Source organism: Bos mutus, chromosome 4 (assembly GCF_027580195.1).
Source record: "Bos mutus isolate GX-2022 chromosome 4, NWIPB_WYAK_1.1, whole genome shotgun sequence".
NCBI lineage: Eukaryota > Metazoa > Chordata > Mammalia > Artiodactyla > Bovidae > Bos > Bos mutus.
In genome coordinates, this window is record NC_091620.1 from 20727787 (window position 1) to 20748263 (window position 20477).

General features: G+C 47.3%; 1 protein-coding gene across 1 annotated transcript in view; it reads left to right on the forward strand.

Moving 5' to 3' along the window:
• Nucleotides 1–3427: 3427 nt before the first annotated feature.
• The window catches only part of HIPK2 (homeodomain interacting protein kinase 2), a 199524-nt gene continuing 182474 nt past the window's right edge, over nt 3428–20477 (forward strand). Inside the window, 1 exon segment of the mRNA XM_070369190.1 lies at nt 3428–3865. Within this exon segment, the coding sequence (XP_070225291.1) occupies nt 3847–3865 (19 nt within the window). The 5' untranslated portion in view covers nt 3428–3846.

Consider the following 20477-nt stretch of genomic DNA (forward strand, 5'->3'; position numbering starts at 1 on the left):
TGCAAGCTCTGAGCCGAGGGACATGAAGACAAGTGTGTCACAGACCTTGCCCCAGGATGCTGCCAGCCCAGTGGTGGGGACAGGGTGCTGATACAGAAAAGAAGCATCAGCCATCTAGACTGGAGTGTGCAGAGCACAACAGAGTGTGGATAACAGGCAGGAACTGTGCTTCCTAGAAGAAGAAGAGATAAACATCAGCCGGATTGGTCACAGGGAGGTTTGCATGATAAAAATAACCACCTTTTATGGAACTCTACTATCTGTTAGCCCTTTGTACACATTTTATCTCTAATCTAATCCCACCCCAGGGGCCGTGGGGAGGACTGTACAAAATAAGTTACACCAAGTTCTTGGTGTTGTGCTTGGCATAAGGGAGCAAATGACAGCTAATTATTCATCGAACAAATATTTGTGCAGTACCTGCCATGTGTCGGGCAATGTGCTCATTGCTGGGGATAGAACGTCAGCCAAGATGGTCTCTGCCCCCATTGCGCTTACAGTTTATGTGCATTATCCAGTATGGTAGCCACCAGCCATATGTTGGCTATTAACTAAAATGAAAAATTCAGTTCTTCAGTCACGCCAGCCACACTTCATGCACTCTGCAGCCACCAAGGGTTACATTTCCATTCCTGAAGGAAGTTCTATTAGGTAATACTGGAAAGGGATGAGAGATAAAACCTGTATGGTAAAGGTCATGATAGAGACTTACAGCTAGCATGGAGGATCAATTACTAGTCATGTTATAATCAAGATGTGGAAACTGAAGCTCCGAGAGGATAAACTATTTGATCAAATTCACACAGCTACCAAGTGGAAGAGCTGGGACTGGAACCCAGGCCTGTCTTAAACTTATGCTCCCTCAGGCTGTTTTGTGGAGGAAATGAGTCAGGCACAGGTAGAGTCTGATTAAAGACAGAAGATGGAGAAGCCATCCTTGGTGGGGAAGCAGCAGCTTGGACAAAGGCACAGATGGGCAAGGCTGGCAGAGGACCATGAGGAAACCAGTCCGGCTGGAGAGGCAGTGACTTGCTGAACTCAACTCAAGTGCTTAAAAAGGTAAGTCAGAGCCTGCCTGCCTTGATTAAGAGCCAAGAAGCAAGGAAATCAGCCCTGAGCGCAGAGGCTGACTCTTTGAAGGATGTTAGCAGGAGCATGGCATGGACAGAGCTGTGTGTTTGGAAGGTGGAAGTGCTTAGGGTAAACTGGGCTGTGACCTGTAGACGACAAGGGGATAGAAGGAAGGGATGAATGATGGTGTGAAGCAAAAAACACAAGACCCCAAGGTTGGTTGATTGATTGATTTTACTTTCTCCCTTTTTTTAAATTTTAATTTTATTGGAGTATAGTTGATTTACAATGTGTTAGTTTCAGGTGTACAGCAAAATAATTTCAGTTTTATATATATATATATTCATTCTTTTTCAGATTCTTTTCTCATATAGGTTATCACAGAATATTAAGTAGAGTTTCCTGTGTTATACAGTAGGTCCTTGTTGATTATCTTATTTATAGTTGTGTGCATATGTCCGTAAGTTTGTTTTCAATATCTGTAAGTCTGTTTCTTTTTTTGTCAATAAGTTCATCCATATCATTTAAAAAATTAGATTCCACATGAGTGACATCATGTGATATTTGTCCTTCTCTCTGACTTACTTCAGTCTGTATGATAATGTCTAGATCCATCCACGTTGCTGCAACTGGCATTATTTCATTCTTTTTTATGGCTAAGTAATATTCCATTGTATATATGTGCCACATTTTTATCCATTCTTCTGTTGACGGACATTTAGGTTGATTCTGTGTCTTGGCTATTATGAATAGTGCTGCAGTGAACACTGTGGTGCATGTATTTTTTCCAATTATGGTTTTCTCCAGATATACACCCATGAGTGGGATTGCTGGATCATAGGGTAGTTCTATCTTTTAGTTTTTAAAGGAATCTCCATATGGAACCCCAAGATTTAACACTGTGTAACACTGGATAATATACTTCATTTCCCCGGGCCTCATTCTTTCAGTTCTAGAAGGGCATGGCTGGCCCAGATTATTTCTGAGAGCCCCTTCAGCAATGGTAGTCAAGGATTCTGCAAATCAGAATGACATTAGGCTCAAAGAAGCAGTGCAAAGTGTAGCACTGAATATAGGGGCAAGGAAGACAGCAGAATCAAAGGTCATCCGTGGCAAAGGGGGAATGATGTACTACTAACAAAACAAGGTGAGTGTATAAAAGGGCTTGTCTTTGGGGGTTTTTTTGGAGGGGGTTTGTCACAAGGCATGGAGATGGGGAAGGATAAGTAAGAGGTGGTAGGAAAATAATGGTTTGTTCATTATTTTACATCCCCCAAATACAGACTTTAAACTTTTTTTTTGACCCATGACCCACAGCAGGAAATACAACTTGTATCCTGGTCCAGTACAGTTGTCCAGTATATATAACTGAAACAAAGGGTTTATGAAACAAATAATTACTCTAAGGGCAGTGTACTATTCTAGTACATTTCATTATTTTAAAAAGTTGGTTGCTGTCCAATGAATGTCTGTTATGATCAATTACTGCGTCACGACCCACAGTTTTAAAAACACTGTCTAAGAGGAAGATCAAGTCTTCTTAAGTTGGGGGCGATGGCAGGCATCCCATTAAAGAACCGAAGACTAGCTGCAGGAGTGGACTGGCAAGCCTCAGGGCTGGGGAGTCTGGAGCGCGTCTGAAGCTCTGTGAGGCATGAGTGTTGAGGAAGGCAGAGGCCTGGGAAACAATCGGTGGCAACCACTCGTCTAGGTGATAGGGATTAGGGGTTTAACCCTCCAGACCTCGTAGACCTGAGGATGGGGGCGGAAACCAGATTCCCGCAGGAATACAGCGAACACCCGAAGGCTGCATTTCATAAGCGTGCGCCGAATGGCTCCCGCATCTCTGACCTCATTTGGATTTCCAAAGCTCCTCCACTTACTCGAGAGTCCGGGGAGGACCGCGTGCGCCCACTCCTCCATTCATTCATTCATTCCAAACCCATCTCGGGGAGCGCCAACCAGGTGCGAGAAAGGGCGAGCCGCCGGCGGCCAAAGATCCCCTTCCAGTCGGTTCCCCTCCCGCCCAGCTCGCGCGCACACAAAGTTCTGGCTGCCACCCCCGCGGACCGGCTCCCTTGCCAATCAGAACCGAAGCGCATGCACCGCCGCCCGGCGGAGCCGCCTAACCTCCCCGGCTTCCCGGGATCCGCCCCCCACCCACCCCTCTCCCTGCACCGGCCCGGCCGCTCCTGCCCTGCGCTCGGCCTTCCCCGCCTCGCATCCGTGCCATCGGCGCTCGATTGCGCGCGGACTCCTCGCTCCGGGCTCGCTCGTCGCTCGCGCTCGGCCGCCGCTCCCGCCCCCGTCCCCCGCCCCCCGCCCCTCCCCCGGCTCCTCCCGCCCCTCCCCCGCCTCCCTTGCAACTTTTGCCGGAGCGCCCCCCTCCCCAACACACACAGCCATGCTGAGCTGAGCCCCGGCCGGGGACTGGCCGCGCGCTGCCCGCCCCGGCTCCCGCCCCACCGCGGACCCGCTCGGGGGCCGCGGCCGCTCGGCCCTCGGCCTCGGCCGCTGCGCCCGCCCGGCCGCCCCCCGGAGCCCCCGGGAGCCCCGCGCAGGGCCCGGGCCGCGGCGGCGGCGGCGGCGGCGGCGCCCGGCCCCCTCCCCCGGCGCCGGCCAAGTGAGGCGGTGATGCGGGCGCTGGCGGCCCCGGCTGCGCCGAGAGCGGAGACACAGGCTCAAGATGGCAGATTCCGACTGAGGCTGGGGGGGCCGAGCTCGCGCGCCGCGATCCCTTCTCCGTTGCCATGAATCGCGGACACCCCGGCCCCGATGGCCCCCGTGTACGAAGGTAAGCGGCGCCGGCCCGCCGACTCCGCCGACCCACGCCCGCTCGGCCGCCCGGCCGCCCGGCCCCCGGAGCTTTGTTCTGCCCGCGGCCCCGCGCCGGGCAGCACCCCCCCACCCCCGGCCCGCAGCCCCCCGGCGCCCGGTCCCCGCGCCCCACCCCCGGGGCTCGAACCGGTCGCCCGCCCCCCTCCCCGCCACCCCCTCGGTCGCCCGGCGATCGGCCGGGATCCGGAATCAAACATCTTATTTCCAGGGTGGAGAAGGAGGCGGGGGGTGGGGTGGGGGGTGTGCGAGGGTGGGCTACTGGCCGAAGAAAAGAAATTGGGTGGGAGGGGGCGCCGGGAAAAAGACAGACCCGTGACGGTGCTTTTTATTTATTTGTAAGAAATAAAGGTGATGCGGTGTAGCTTTCCATCTCCAGCACCCCCCCCCCAAAGAAAATTACCTTTAGGGTGATCTGTTTCCACTCTCCGTCCTCCCAGCTCCCTTCCCGTTTCCCTCCACTCCCCCCCCCCCCCACACACACACACACACACACACACACACTCCTTTATTCTTCGCGAGCCTCAGATTTTGGGGGGCTGTCGGATCGGAATGTGCGGGGCTAGGTGATGCGAGGGGGGCAGAGAGGAAAAGTCCATTTCAGAGCCAGGCAGAACAATGAAATAGGCGAAAATCTCCCCGCATTAGCGTATGTAAGGGAAAATGTAGTTTAGGTTTGCCAGTCGGGGAGGCGGCCAAGACGCTGGTCTCCGCCGGTCTGGGTAAACCTGCGCGGTGCACCTTCACCTGGCGTTGGGTCCTTTTTCTCGTCTGTCTTTAGGAAGAAAGACAAGAACGGAAGGCACAAATACTCCGTTTCCCCTGCAGTCCCTCTCTCTTTCGTTTTTCTTCAGTCAGTTCTGTCAGTTTCCAGCTAGAAATCAAACCGGAATCAACTAAGTTTTTACACTTCGATATGTGTTTTGTGTGTGTGTGTGTGTGTGTGCTTGTAGTAGGAGGGATTTTGAACCAAAGGGTGTCTGATTTTTTTTTTCAGTCATTTTCCTCGTGAAAATGTCTTTCTCATGAAATCATTGAAGTAGCAGCCTTTACATACTTTGAGCGTCAGTCCATCTGGCTTTCTTTCGGTTTTGTTCAGATATCCTGTGGATGAAATACCAAATGAGAGGAGGCAAGGGTTTGTGCGGAATGGAGAGGAGGGGCGAGGTTTTAATCCTCTATAAATCCGGAGAACAGTCATGGCCAGTGAGACAGGGAACGCATTAATAGTTTTATCTCTGTTATAAAGGCAGATTAAAAAAAAAAAAAAAACTTATCTGAAAAGAAAATCTGTTATTAGTTCCAGAGCTCCAAATGAATTAGGTTTCTGGATGGAATAAAGTTACCAGTCAGGCCCTGGGTAACGAGGCTGTAAATAACCTATGGACTGTAAATATTTTTTTTCAGACTCTCTTAGAAACAAAGGGGCCTGTTTAGAAGGCAACAGAGAGATGTTATTCCAGGGGCTTTCCTCTTTGATTCTGAAGAACACAAGGTCCATTTAACCATTCAACAAAACAAAACAAAATTTCTGATCACTCCACCACACAGAATGGAGCGAGCCCGGTGGCTCTGTGAACATACTAGGAGGACCCAGTCGGGCATTCATTGTTCCTCTGAGTCTCTGGGAGGGGGCTACAGTCAATGCTCCCACTGTCTATGGAGTGTTAAAATGAAACAATTTTCTCTTTATTAAGTACCTCTTTGAGACTCCCTCTGCTGGACACTCCGGGTGAGCATTGGAGAAGGAACTTGGCATTGAATTCAGAACTATAGTAAAACAGGCTGCTTTCCCTTTCTCAAGGGGCTGGGTATGTGGGTTGGGATGTATTTTGTCAACTTGGTAGAAAGCCGTCCTGGGAACCGTGCTGTCCCCCTCCTGTTCCTTTCATTCTAAATCCATACGGAATGTAGGCCATCCCCCTGCAGCTAAGACTTGGCACTCAGGTTCTTCCTACCGTGCTCTTTCAGGGCACGACACCAGATAAAGACCTGTGGGTGTGTAAGACGTTGTGGTTTAAGCATAATCTCAGATCTCAAAGGTCTCGAGCTCACTTTTTTTATTTGCAAGCCTGCCTTCTATGTCCCAGCTGACCTACTCGGTCACTTCTGCCACCCCTGGGCCCCTCAGTCTTGTGTGCGTGCTCTATTGATCATTCCTGTGCATTGTGCCCTTTGATTCTGCGAGAGTTTCTTCGAATCTTTGTAGTTCTTCTCTTCTTCCTCACCCCTTTTGAACCAGTCCAGCATCACCGCCCAAGCTCAGGCCTGGGTCTTTTTTGAAAGCAACTGTTGGTCATGCTCTAAAGCAGACAGGTGACCCCTCTAATCAGGCATTGCACATTTACTTCCTGCGATGAGTGCGTCTAAGACTCCAGTGACCTCCTTTTTCCCTCCTTTGGCAATGCCCCCTGGATTTAGCGAACCTGATTTTTACCACATCCCGGTCAGAGCACATGGACTCCTTGTGTGTATCCCAGAGGAGCAGGGCTTTTCCTGTGGAATTCTCCAAGAGCGATTTCTGATAGTTTTCACCCTACTAAAAGATTTGAACCCTGGATTCTTCTCAGGAGAAGGATAATGACAGGTGAGGCATTTAAGCCAGAATTCAGGGGTATATTCATTTATTTAAATAGGGTGCAATTGCCTCAGGCTAGGATTTGATGTAAAGGCCTGAGTGCATTAGTGGAGCATTCTGAACTGCCAGGTATTTAGAGAGAAGTGATCAGTTTGAAACGGGGTATGTTTGATAATACAAGTCAACGGGTAGGAAAGTGTGATCAGCCTTCCACAGCCTGCTTTTAAGGATAGGTTTCTAAATAGCATAGTAGTTTTCAATGGCTTGGTACTGATCAAGTTAAACTTCTTTAAAAAGATTTCTTTTCTTTAGAAGGTTAAACATTCTCCTTGCAGTTATGTTTACTCCATCACCTTGCTTAGCAAGGCTTTTTCCAGTGCCACAGGTGTAAATTAGAGGACCCTAAATTGTATTCTCTCTCCCTGGCTGTGCCTTGTCCACTAGTGTTGGCTCAGACAGTCAGACTTCCCCAAACTGTAGCATCAAAGTCTGTCATCAGATGGGCCTGAAGACACCTACCAAGAAATGGATTCTGAATCATCTTCCATTAAAAGAATTTGATGACACATGTTCAGAAATATCTTTTCCTGTGTTTATGTTTTATATTTTTAAAAATGAGTAAGTATAAATATTGTTTTCCTTCTTACCACATTTGAAAAGTGAATCAAGGCTCATTAATTAATTTTAATCCTTGATCCCGGACAGTGTGGTACAATACTCGAACCAGAAACCTGGGCTTTGACTCTAGCTGTATGGCTTTGGGCCTGTTACTTAACTTCTCTGAGCTTTTTTTTTTTTTTTTTTTTTTCTTTTCAAAGCCTTATTTGATTGTTCCAGGGCTCCATTAGAAACAAGTATATGTAAAGCATCAGGCTATAGTAGGCATTTTCTCAGTACATGTTAAATCCCTCTATCTTTTGAGCTGCTTACAGGCATGATGACTCCAGGGAAAGAATAAGCCACAAATAGTTTAGAAAACCAATAATAGCAACATTTCAATTATTAATCTCCTGCCATTCCTTTTCCAGTTTGGGCACCAGCAACAATAAGCCCCCTATGGCCAGGGAAGAAAGAGCCTCTTTTGACCCTCTCTGTGACCTTTCCAGAGTCTTTATTCCCATTGAGCTTCTGCTGGTTTCAGGTAGAGGATTTCTCTTCTCCCATGGCACATTCTCTGCAACTCTAAAAATGAAGCAACAAACCGTTCGAACTGAGTTTCAGGGGCTGCAGCTGTGCCTCTGGGAAAATATCCCAAGGTGTGAAAGATAATCTTTGCCCTTTATCAGGATCCATTGGTAACCCAGACAGCCAGCCAGGAAAGGGAGCGCCCCGAGGTGGCTTACTTACGAACGGCCTCCTCAGAGGGGAGACACCCACTCGATCACGAGGCAAGGACTAGATCCATGCATCTAACGTGATTTTCCTACAAAAAAAATTGTGGTGCATTCTGCGAGTTGCAGCTGCTCATGTTCTTCATATTTTATTTTTTGTTTCTTTATTTCTTTCTCCCTTGTGTAGAGACCGATCTTGAAGGAACCACCTTTGAGTGGAACAAAGTAGCGACGTTCGAAAGGATATGATACGTGAACATTTTTTATTGTTCTCCGAACATGTCATTTGCCAGTGCTTTCTGGTGGTCTCACGATGACAATTCAAGCTCTTCAGGTTGCTGTCAAAGGCGAGTTTCAGAATAATGCCAGCAGATGTTATATAACATCCGATGAAGCATGAACTTGAAAGGCCCCAAATCATAATAGTTCCATTTCGTGTGGCAGTACTGCGTTGGGAGGGGTGAGGACTGGAGGCAGAGAAAGAAAATGGAAAACCTGGAATATAGGAAGGTCTTTATTTTTCCTCTAAAAGAAGCCAAGATGCCTGAAGTTCATGGTAATAATTGTAGCTTAGTTTGTGGCACATCCTCTCCCTACAGTGACCCACTTGTCCTCCTCACAGACCCACAGAGTGGATACCTTCACCCCCACTTTATAGACAGGGCGCTTCTTTAGAACATCCATTCCACAGACGTTTGTGTGGGGTCCCTGTCCTTGAGTTCAGGGGTGATGGGAAGTGAAAATCAAAACTAAGCAAGAGCTGAACTCAAGATAGAATGCCTTTACGTGTGTGCCTTTCAGAACTTTAACCAGTTCTTACGTCTTACATGCTCATGTTTCTTGAGGTATACAGGGAAGACCACCATTTCTTTATTTTCTCTAGAAAGATTTTCTTTGGGATCAAAAAAGTATTTATGAATGCAGAAAATACCTATTACAAATCTCCTTAGAAATTTCCTTGGAAATTACCATCTCTAATTTGCAGAAGATTCCGTCTTCCTCTTTCATTACTTACATTTTATACCTTTGTAAATGCACCACGTTTCTGATTTGCACATGCCGCTTGGAGACTTTCTGTTTTTGGCATTTGGCGTCCCCAGTTCTATCACCAGCGGACCTATTCATCTTACGTGGCTGTTGGAGAATGAATTCCTGACTTTGCTGCCTGGCTGAGATCCTTAATTCCAGGTAGCTTTGTGATACTTATTGGTGGGGATATAGATCGGGTGGTCACTCTGTAGATCCCTCAGGGAAGGAAGTTGTGGAAGAAGACCAACTCCTCCTCGCGGGAGCATGGAGCTCAGGACAGGAGAGGACCTCGGGAGAAATGAGTTCACCCTATTGCATTCAGGAAGGTGAACAGTCGTAACTTGGAATCGTCTGTTCACCCACAAAATTTTTTTCCAGGAAAAGACCACCATAGGAACTCCCTCAGTGACCAGTTCCAGCATTCTGTTAATCTGATGGTCAAGAAACTCTTGGGTTGGCCTGAGATCTCGTCTGTTGTCACTCAAACCTGTTCTCTTTGACTCAGTGTCTTTTTCTGAAGCCTTTCATGTACTTGAAGGCAGTAACCGAGTCACTGTTGCTTTTTCCTCACAGAGCCTGTTTTGGGTCCTCTCCCTCTGAGAGCTCTCATTTCTCCACAAAACCAGAAAAAATGGTGGTGATCAAAGCTGGACACAGTTCTGTAATAATGGTCCCCTTACTGCAGGGTTCTTGCCTCATGGAGAGCCCCTGGAGGGCAAGAATCAGGTCTGAGTCATCATTGTGTCCCCTGTAGTAGCCATGCAGTTCCTAAACCTAGTAGGTGCTTCATAAATGCTTGTTGAGTTGACACTTCCTTTTAATATATCTAAGTAATAACTTACGTCACACAAGCCCTGCCCTGGTTAGCTTGCTCTCTCCTCGGTTCTGATCTTTATTTTTCTTGTATGTACTTGTGTCTAACCATCCCTCACCCTAACAAGGCCATCTTCTGTTTGATCCTTTGAATCTCACCCTTCTGTTTGTAGCTCTCTAGAACCTTACTTAACAGATCCTACATACAGAATGCAGCTGACATAAGTCATTAAAAAAAAACAAACATAAAGTTGAACTACTCTCGAAAGAAGAGGAGAGAGGGCTCAGAAAAATCTTGACAATTTGATGCAATATTGGTTCATTCAGGTTTAGAAAGGACACTTGTCAGATTCTTTAGAGGTTCTGAGTCAGCCAGAGCCATACCTGTTTTTCCAGGTTCTCTACAACGAGTCAGTGAGGTGTTCATGACACTAGCTACAAGTCAGACTTGTAGCCCGTATCCCTCCATCTTTGGTCTAGGGCCAGTGCAAAAGACAAAAGATGTGATGGGCAACGTCATTCAATTGGCAATTTTCTGATGGGTGACTTTACCATTAGAAAGTAAGCTGCTGAAATAGTTGCCAATTTTTTAAAAAGCAGCAGACTCTTAAAACTGCAAAATAATTGTGTGGTTTTCCAGCCGCTTATTTCTAAACACAGCGTTGAAGAGATTTGTGGTGTTTTTGAAAGTGGTCTGTTTTAGCAATTCTTGCCTAACTTCTTTTGCTCTAGTAGGTTCTGATTAATTAAATGCCACTGTGTTTAAGCAGAATTAAGATTGATTGACTCTTGCATGTGCTAATGCTGTAAACTTCATAAAACCTTCATTGTCACAGAAAGAATGCGGTTTAATATGTGAGTGGACAGGGGATTTTCTCCCCAGGCTGTGCTGTCTGTCCTCAGTGAAAGATCATTTTGGAACCTGCCCTAACATTGGGTTATGGCACTTTGGGTTTGCATAGTTACAGACTGCATCCTGATGTTGCAGTAAGTTTTGTTTCCCCCTATATTTGTACCATTTTCCTCTATAGCAATATTACCCTTTGATTCAACCTATGGAGTTAAATATAAAGGGCTGATTTTCCAAGGACTTATATAATATCAGTGATCCATCATGCCAGTTCTATTGAGAACTTCTAGTTTCATAGCATCAAGGAAACAGATTTTAATGATACGCGTGTCTGGAGTCCTTTCAAAAGTCACATGGTAAAGCAATTGGGAAAACTCTGGTTTGTTGGTAGTTGTGGAATTTTGATTTTTTTTCTCTAATGAAGAATTAATAGAGCTCTGACCAAAAAAAAAAAAAAGAAGCGTGTTAAGTTAATTTTGCAGAAATTGTAGAAAGGCAGCAAGTTACACCCTCCAGAGTTCTGTGTCCGCTACACACTAGAACCCAGGCTGATAGAAGGAGTTTCTGCAGGAAAGTGAATTTCAAGGAAATTTGTAATGGTGGGTGGGGCTGGTAGGAGCATACACCGCTGAAGCAGGTACATATTCAGCTCCAGCACACCTGTGATCACCGTTACTCATTAATGAGTATGACCTGCACCATCAGGAAGAGGTTAATCGATGGTCCTTATGTTCTGTTAAGTGAGACTGGGAATGTCTGTAATGTGTTACAGAAATGTTTCCATTAGAAAATGGTTATAAATAAAGAAACTCTTTGATTTAATTGTTCCATGACTTATTCCCCCAAAAGGATTTAAGGCCTCTTAAAGAGTTAAGTTCCTGGAAGAGAGGAAATTAATTCATATAGATCAGTTCTGTGGCTCGACCTTATTTCCAAAAATGTCAGATAAGTGAGGTTGTCCTACCCGGAGTGACAGCGGAAGCCGTCAGATCGCTTGTGCTGGCGTAACCAGGTGAACAAGCAGAGGGCCTAATGGAATTCATTTGCAAAGTCATTTTTGCTTGGCTAGAGTGTAAGCGCAAAATAGACCAGCAGACGAGATTGGTAAGTGTTTGGGATCAGTTGTCCAAAGGCTTTTTAAAACGAGTGCTAATTTGAGAGGCATTTTATGGTGCAGAGAAGGGGACTAATATAATCGAAATGATTCTTGAACAAGGTAATTTTTCCTGGCCTGGGTATAACGGAGTGAGGCAGCCAGAGGGTGAGCCATGTGGTGCAGGGGAAGGTGTGTGCACAGTGGTGTTGGACCTGGACTGCTGTTGGCGTCACACAGGAGCGTGCGGAAGAGCACCAAGCAGCATGCCTGACCCGAGGCTTCAGTGAATATTCATTCCTTTCCACGTTCCTCCCCAGCTCGCGGTGGTCTGGGACCAGGGAAGCTTGCTGGTGTTAGCAGTACCATGATATTTACAGTCTGCCCTCTATATCCATAGCTTGCACATCCATGGAGTCAACCAACCACGGATTGGACATATTTGGGGAAAAAAATTGCAGAAAGTTTTAAAAACCAAAGCTTGTGTTTGTTGTGCTCCTGGCCAGTATCTCCATAACATTTACATTGTATTAGGTGTTGTAAGTAATCTAGAGCTGATTTATAGCACACAAGCGGATGAATGTACGTTATGTACAAATGCTACATATTTTTATGTAAAGGACTGGCGCATACAAGGAGATTGGGCTCCTGGAACCAACATTCCTCAGATACCATGGGGTGACTTTATTCTGTCTTTCTAAAGAATCTCTTCTTTTTATAGGCTCTCTCACAGTCTACACTGGCATCACAGTATTTCAGGATCTCACTGGGTTACAGTATAACCCCAGGGAAGGCTTTGCACACTTGTATCCACCTTAGACACTTGAGGAAACTGAGGCCAGAGCAGTGAGAAGAGGCTGCCGAGGCATCGTCTTGAGAGTTGGAGGTGGGCAGAGTGAGGCACCCCCCGCATTGCACTCCCTCAGCCATGGGCGCAGAAACTCCAGGATGTTGGCCACTGAGTGAGCTTTGCTGGGCTGCACAGCCCATGGAAGCTCCATCAGGATGGTTCCCACAGGGCTGTCAGAACAACAAACCTTCTCCCAAAATCCAGAGGGAGGTCCCGGGCTCCAGTCCCCCTGGGTGCCCTGCCGCCCATGGTGCCTGCCTGAGCCCATCCCAGAGGGCTCCTTCCCACTGTCTCAGGAAAGCAAGGCCATGTGCCTTCAGCACCAGTCTGTAAAGGGCCTTCTGTCAGGAAGTCATTCCTTCTGTTTCCCTGAGCCATTACTCAGCTTGTCACCACAAGCTACTTATTAACAAAAACACATGCACACAAAATCACAGAAACCGATACAATTGTGACAGGTTTCACAGAACCTCAGAGCACTTTTCAGTCATTAAGTGGCTTAAAAAAAAAAAAATTGGGGGGGATTCCCTGGCAGTCCAGTGGTGTGGACTCTGGACTTTTGCTGCTGAGGGCCTGGGTCTGATCCCTGGTTGAGGAACTAAGATCCTACAAGCTGTGCCATATGCAGAATTAGATTTTTAAAAATTAATTGATTTTAAAAAATACTGATTTTCTAAGGTAGAGCTTCAAGTCATCCTTTCTTTCCCTTTGACCTGACCAAAACTTGACCCCTATCCCTGTTGTCAGGCCTGCCCTTGTGACCCTAGCCCAAATCCTGTTGGGGTGGCCTTCTGTCTTGTGCTGCTCCCCACCTCCCTTGGAGGTCCTCCACCCTGACGAGTAACCCTGCATAGTATTTGAATAGACTTTTACGCGAAGGGCTGGCTTGACTTGGCATTGGTGAATCCTGGGGCGATGGTGCAGGGCGGCCTGCAGCCCACCAGTTCCTGGGTTCTGTGTCCAGCCTACGACCACCTCCACCTCCCCTTGGACCTCGGGGTGCCTCCTGGCCACCTACTCAGTCCCCTGCCTGGGGAAGGGACCTGCCCTGGGAAGGCCTGCAAGTAGGCATGAAACCTTTTGGACAGGGATTACCAGGGACCCAGAGCATGGTCTGGGAGAGCACCCTGTCCTTGGGGAGGGGTGTGGCTGAGACCTGCAAAGTATGGGGTTCAGGGCTGGAGCCCCGGCTGCCCTGTTGTGAGAGCCATGCTGATAAAAGCTTGGGCAACAAAGGCGACCCGACAATATTTCCTGTTTATACAAAGTCCTGGCTGCCGATTGCTTCACTGGATGCCCTGCTCCTTTCTTTCCCTCCTCCACCTTGATCTTCTACTTAGGGTTGCTCCATAAAGCAGGGTTGATGAAACTGCCCCATTTCCTGTTCCTGGCTGTGGAAAGTCTGTTCCTCCCACAGTGAAACTCACCAGAGAGCCCAGTGCATCCCGCAGCTCCTATGTCTTGTCTGTCTCTGCCACTGACACAGGCAGCTGCTCCTCCTCCTGTCCTCCCCTTTGATGTCATCTCACCTCTCTGCTTCCACCTGCTTATTATTTCCCACTCACCTGCCCACAGCCAGCCGGGCTCCTCCTGTCCCCGACTCACCTGCCCACAGCCAGCTGGGCTCCTTCCCTCCCCGACTCTGTGTATCTTGGACGTGTGTCCGCCTCGTTACACTCCTGTAGGTGTCAGGGTCCAAGAGCAGGACACTGGGCCTCTCTCTCTGGGAAGCATTTGTGTCGGGGAGCTGTTTGGGAAGAGTGCTCCTCCAGCTTTGGAAACTGTCAGTCACCTGGAGGGCCTGTTAAAACAGATCACCGGGCCCCACCCTCACAGTTTCTGTTTCAGTAGGTCTGGGGTGGGGCTCGGGAATTTGCATTTCTAATTGAGAACCCCGATTTTAGAGGAATGCACTCAGAATGAGAAATCCGTACGTATTTAAAGTCAGACGGTAGTTGCTTTGATGGAGACTTGCCTTGGGTGGGTGGGAGTCAGAGAGACCTGGCAGTGCGTTACTGCAGCTCTGACGCCCTTCCTAGCTGAGACAGCCTCCAGCCTCCAGCCTTCCTGCCTCAGCTCCGGGAGGGATGAGGCTCCATCTTCTCCAGGACCCGTCTGTACACGCAGTCTGTAGTTCATCCAATTCAATGCTGGGACCCCAGAACTGAATGGGCAGGCATGTCTCCCAGTAACAATATGTGATTATTATTAATTGACATAAACAGCGCTATGATTTTCTCCATTTACAGAAGAGGAAATGGTGGCTTGCAGAGACTAACTAACCTGTCCAGGATCTCATAAGCCAGGGCTGGAGCCCTCCTGACCCTGGAGTGTGTTCTTGGCTTGACCAGCCAGCCACCCAGCTCCACATGGGGCAGTGGGAGGGGTGCAGCATACAGTGGGGAGGATCCCCAGTAGGAAGGATCTGGTACCTTCTTGGAGCAGGGGCGGCCACCGTGGGGGCTGATGGTGCCAGAGCATTGAAGCCACAAACGACTGTTCCCCCACCCCACCCCCCCTCTGCTGTCCCATTCACCTCCTCTCCATCCATGAGGAAGAAGTGAGATGGTGAGTGTCAAGTCTTAGCCCAGGAGCTGGCGCAGAGGAGGGTATAGTTTGGGGCAGCCAAGCCATGGGTCCATTTGAGCAGCTAAAACAGAGATCTGAGAATAATCTTACTGAGACCTCTAAGAAAAAAAGTTATGGAAAGATGATAACAGCTAATACTTACAGAGCCCTTGGAAGTTCCAGTTTTGTTCTCAGGCTTCAGTTCTATTAAATCATTGTCACCTTGTAGTAATGCAGCAGGGTAGGTTATGTCCCTGCTATGTTACACTCAGAGGTAGTGGAAGGTTAGCCACTAACAGGTGGCTGAGCTGAGGTTAACCACCCCCCCCCCCAGTAGCCCGGACCCAGACCCCCTGCCCCTGTCCACTAGGCTCTAGCTGCAAAGCAGAAAGTCCTTCCAGTCCCTTCCTTGATAAGAGAAATTTGTAAATATGTTGGTTCCGCCCCAAATATAAATGTTCTTTGTTTCAATCAGAACCTGAATAAATGTTTTAAAATTTGAAACACTGATTCCTTTTGGTCTTCTTGAAAGACAAGGTGGTGGGCGCATAGAACAGTCAGGTCTGAAAGATAAGAGCAGTGGAAGGACCAGCTCTGCCATGTGTTAAGCCAAACCATAAAGCTTCAGATTTGGCATGAAACTTGACAGCCCCATCAGCGGGCAGAATAGGTGCTCAGATTTAAGGCCCTGTAAGTCTGTGAGCGTTTAATAGATGACGAAGGAGTTTCCACGAAGCAGTCGGAAAGAGGAAACCTGATTGAGCAAATGGGGATGGGACCACGTGATAGCAATTTGAAAAGTCTCAACGGATGTTATCACCTCACATCATTATACCAACATAAATTCTGTGTGATTAAAATGTTAAATTCAACAAAAGTCTGTCGAGCGCATTCAGGAAGCCAGGGATTGCTCTAGGTGCTGAGGGTGTAGCAATGAGTGAAACAGATGAGCACCCCTACCCTGAAGCAGCCTGCGTTTTCATGGAGAAAGGTAAAATTTATCAATGGCTTAAAAAAAAAAATCCATTTTTAAAGAAAGCTGGGAGGAAACAGAAGTGGTATTTATTAAACCTCCAGAGGGGTTGACATTTCTAAGTTTAGAATCTGTCAAAGAAATCACAGAGGAAAATATTGGTAGTTTTGTTAGTGTAACATTCCCCAGATGTTAAAGTTGTTTCTGGTTCTTCTATCCTGAATCGTTTCTCAGTGTCACTCGGGGTAACATTAAGGGGTGTCTGGGTTTTAGGATCAGTTCTTCAAAGAAGCATTATTAGATCAAGGAGTATGACCGTTAATCTGGTTCTAGATACAGACCAGGCTTCCCTGCTGGCTCAGTGGTAAAGAATTTGCTTGCAGTGCAGGAGACGCAGGTTCGATTCCTGGGTGGGGAGTATCCCCCCAGAGGATGAAATGGCAACCCACTCCAGTATTCTTGCCTGGAAAAGCCCATGGACAGAGAAGCCTGGCAGGCTACAGTCCATGAGGTCACAAAGAGTGGAACATGACTTAGCAGCTAAACAATAACAAAGATACAGAGCACCAGGTTAACCTAATTTCCTCCCCTAAGTGTTTTTATATTAAACAAATCAAAGCACCTTGATAAAGATTTAAGTTCACCTGCCCGCAAATTCAGGAAGGCGCAGAGTTCCTCCTGCTCTTGGGGGACGTAAGCATCCTCGAGGGCTTTCACACACCACCTCTGTGTATCAGCGACTCTCAAAGATGTGTCTTCACCTAGACTCCTTTTTTTTGCGCTCCAAAGTCACAAAGCCAACAATCTACACGACGTCTCTATTTGGATGTCTCACAAGCATCTCAAACTTAATGTGTAAAAGAGAAAAATCTTGATCAACCACCCGAAGTGTGTACTTCTCCCAGAAATCTTTATTTCCATAAATAGCATCTCCTTCCGCCCAGTAGTTCATATTAGAAACCGGAGAGTCATCCTCAACTTCATTTTACTTTATATTTAATCCGTCACTGAATTGTATTGATTTTTGCCTCCCCAGTACAGCCATTCTTGCTTTTCACTGTGCTTACATTCTGTGAAGTCTCTGCGGGTGCCACGTTAGGGGACGATGACCCTCTGTCCCTAGGATTGGCTTCCTGTGAGCCTCTGGTCATATTTTCATCAGCCCATCACTACAGAACCTTGTGTTTTATGTGTGTTTTTGTTTAATGACACCTTCTTTAATACATACTGTTGATTGATTAGCGTTGAACTTGCAGCCCACAACACTATAACCCATGCTGGAATGAAGCTTACTGAACACATGTATTTTTCTGTAAGACACATCTCAGCCTGCTCACACTTACAAACACTAGACACCCATTCATCATGATGCTTGGGGGTCATTTAAAAATCCCGAACAAAAAATACCCCCAAATGTGAAAAACGTGGTCCTAAGTAGACCATGGAAGGTAAGCTCACTTACAGTATTGACATAAGAGGTGAAGCAAGAAGTCAGAGCTCGACCTCGTTTGACCTCAGCTGGGAACACAGGCATCAGGCATCAGGCATCACGCAGCCCAGATTTTTCCTGGCCATGTGTGCATGCCCGGGGTGACTGTGAAAGCACCTGCTGAGGATTGATTTTGAAGTTACAAATAAATATTAGCGAGATTATTGAATCTGCAAATAGCGACAATCAGTTTTACATAGGGAACTTTGTCTCTCTCCACTGCCACCCACTAGTCCATTGGTCAGCAGGCTTTCTCAAAAGGGCCACATAGCAGATGCTATGCTATGCTATGCTAAGTCACTTCAGTCGTGTCCGACTCTGTGTGACCCCACAGACGGCAGCCCACCAGGCTTCCCCGTCCCTGGGATTCTCCAGGCAAGAACACTGAAGTGGGTTGCCATTTCCTTCTCCAATGCATGAAAGTGAAAAGAGAAAGTGAAGTCGATCAGTCGTGTCCGACTCTTAGCGACCCCATGGACTGCAGCCTACCAGGCTCCTCCATCCATGGGATTTTCCAGGCAAGAGTACTGGAGTGGGGTGCCATTGCCTTTAGGCCAAATGGCCTCTGTCACAGCTACTTGGCTCTGCCCTGATAGTGAAAGCCTTTGTAGACCATACATAAATGAGCAGGCGGGGTGATGTTCCAATAAAGCTCTGTTTACACAAACCAGCTTTGGGCTGAATTCTGCCTTCAGGGTATAGTTTGGACCCCTGTAGCCTCATCCTGCTTCCCAGGTGGCTCAGAGGGCAAAGAATCCGCCTGCATTGCAGGAGACATGGGTTCCATCCCTGGGTCAGGAAGATCCCCTGGAGGAGGGCATGGTGACCCACTCCACTATTCTTGCCTGGAGAATCCCACAGACAGAGGAGCTGGGTGGGCTACAGTCCTTGGCATCACAAAGAGTCTGACACAACTGAAGCGACTGACACACATGCAACCTCATCTATAATCCAGCTTCTCATCTTCTCTGTACTGCCTTGTAGACGTGTCCCCCCCTCCCACCCCCGCCATTCATTCTTGAGCTTCCAACCAATCTCCATGTTGATTCTACATGTAACTCAGATGTGACCACTGTCCCATTTGGGATGGCCAGCGGCTTCCCCTGACACTTGGAGTAAAATCCCAAATCCTGAGTCACATGGCTACTGTACAGCCCTTGTGGATTTCTGCAGCCTCACTTTAGGTCAGTCTTCCCTTTGCCCCTGGTGACCGTCCTCTGCTCCTTCCTGCTTCAGCACCTTTGCTCACAGTCTGGCATGGAAGGCTTGCCCACTCTCTACTTGTCCAGTTCCCGCTCACTCTGTAGTCACAACTGAAATGTCACTTCCTCCGGTAAAGTACATGCCCCTTTCTGATCCCAGGACACCCTGCTCTTTTTCTTCATGGCACTTGGTGTGTTCAGGCATCCATGTGTTTGGGTGTGTGTATTTTCCATCTGCCTGCCCCATCAGACCACACACTCTAGGAAGATAGAGCCTCAGTTGTCGTTTCTGTCTTCTCTGCTCGAGTTGCCTTTGCATGCATTGTAGACACTTCCCGAGACTTGTTAAAGCAGCATACACGACTGTACAATGTACTTTTGCTTGTACAGATCTTTGTATGAAGATCGTTCTTTGTATAGAAACCTGCAAAAGTCACCCTTCTAGAGCCTCTAGTGTATCTTCTCAATTTGAGAGTGGTGATTAAAGAAAATCATTCTGATAGCGAGTCTGTCAGTGGGTGTGAATGTGTGTCTATTGTCAGAGGGTGACTCTGCCATCAGGCACACCTAATCCGGGGCTTTCTCCATGGGACTCAAGTGCTATGTTCAGTCCTGCTGGTCTCCCTTTTCTCCGAAAGATTTTTTGAACTTTGCTGGTAGTGTTTTCACACAGGGGAAGTGAAAGTGAAATGTGCTTGACAAGGCATTTGTGGTACCCCTTTTGAACACTGACTTTAATTTCTTCTCTAAAAGCATCACCCCACCCCTCTCAGACCTTAAGTGGTATTAGTTTTTTTCCTGCTGCTGCTGCTGCTGCTAAGTCACCTCAGTTGTGTCCAACTCTGTGTGACCCTATAGACGGCAGCCCACCAGGCTCCCCCGTCCCAGGGATTCTGCAGGCAAGAACACTGGAGTGGGTTGCCATTTCCTTCTCCAATGCATGAAAGTGGAAAGTGAAAGTGAAGTCGCTCAGTCGTGTCCAACTCTTAGCCACCCCATGGACTGCAGTCTACCAGGCTCCTCCATCCATGGGATGTTCCAGGCAAGAGTCCTGGAGTGGAGTGTCATTGCCTTCTACTACAGCATTGCTATAGTCTGGGGAAGAAATCTTTGATTTCTCTGAGAATCATCTAAGCAGCAGAGTTCCAAATTGAGGAGCATCCCAAGAACTCTGCCTGCTCTCGATGGACAGACCATTCAGCATATTTTAGGAAGATTGTACATTGTCTTAGATGGTCTTTCATAGATTAGCAGTGATGAAATTTAAAACCTTATTTAAAGTCTTCAAGAGATGTACTACAGAAACATCACTTACGCATCATAAAAAGTTAGAAAAGAAAAAGGCAAGCAAAGGGCTTCCCTGGTGGTCCAGTGGTTAAGACTCCATGCTGCCAGTGCAGGAGGTGTAGGTTCAAACCCTGCTCAGGGAACTAGAATCCCACATGCCGTGTAGTACGGCCAAGAGATTCAAAAAAGTAAAGGAAAGCAAGCAAACACTGCCCCCCACCTCTTTCTCTTTCCTTTCTCCAGAGATTACCGATGTTATCCTTGTAGGTCTTTTTCTGTGCATGTATATGTACATATATATACACTTTTCTTTTACACCAAAATGATGTAGTAAAAGAACTGCTTTTGTAACTGGCTTTTTTTTTTTTTTTTTTTTAACGAACAGTTTCCAACTTTTATTTCAGCACATTTTTTTCCTTTAGTTCCTTGTCCATATTCATTTTTCCATTATTGATTCCCAAATGTCCTTTGAAGCCAGTTTGTTGAAATCAGTATCTAATCAAGGACC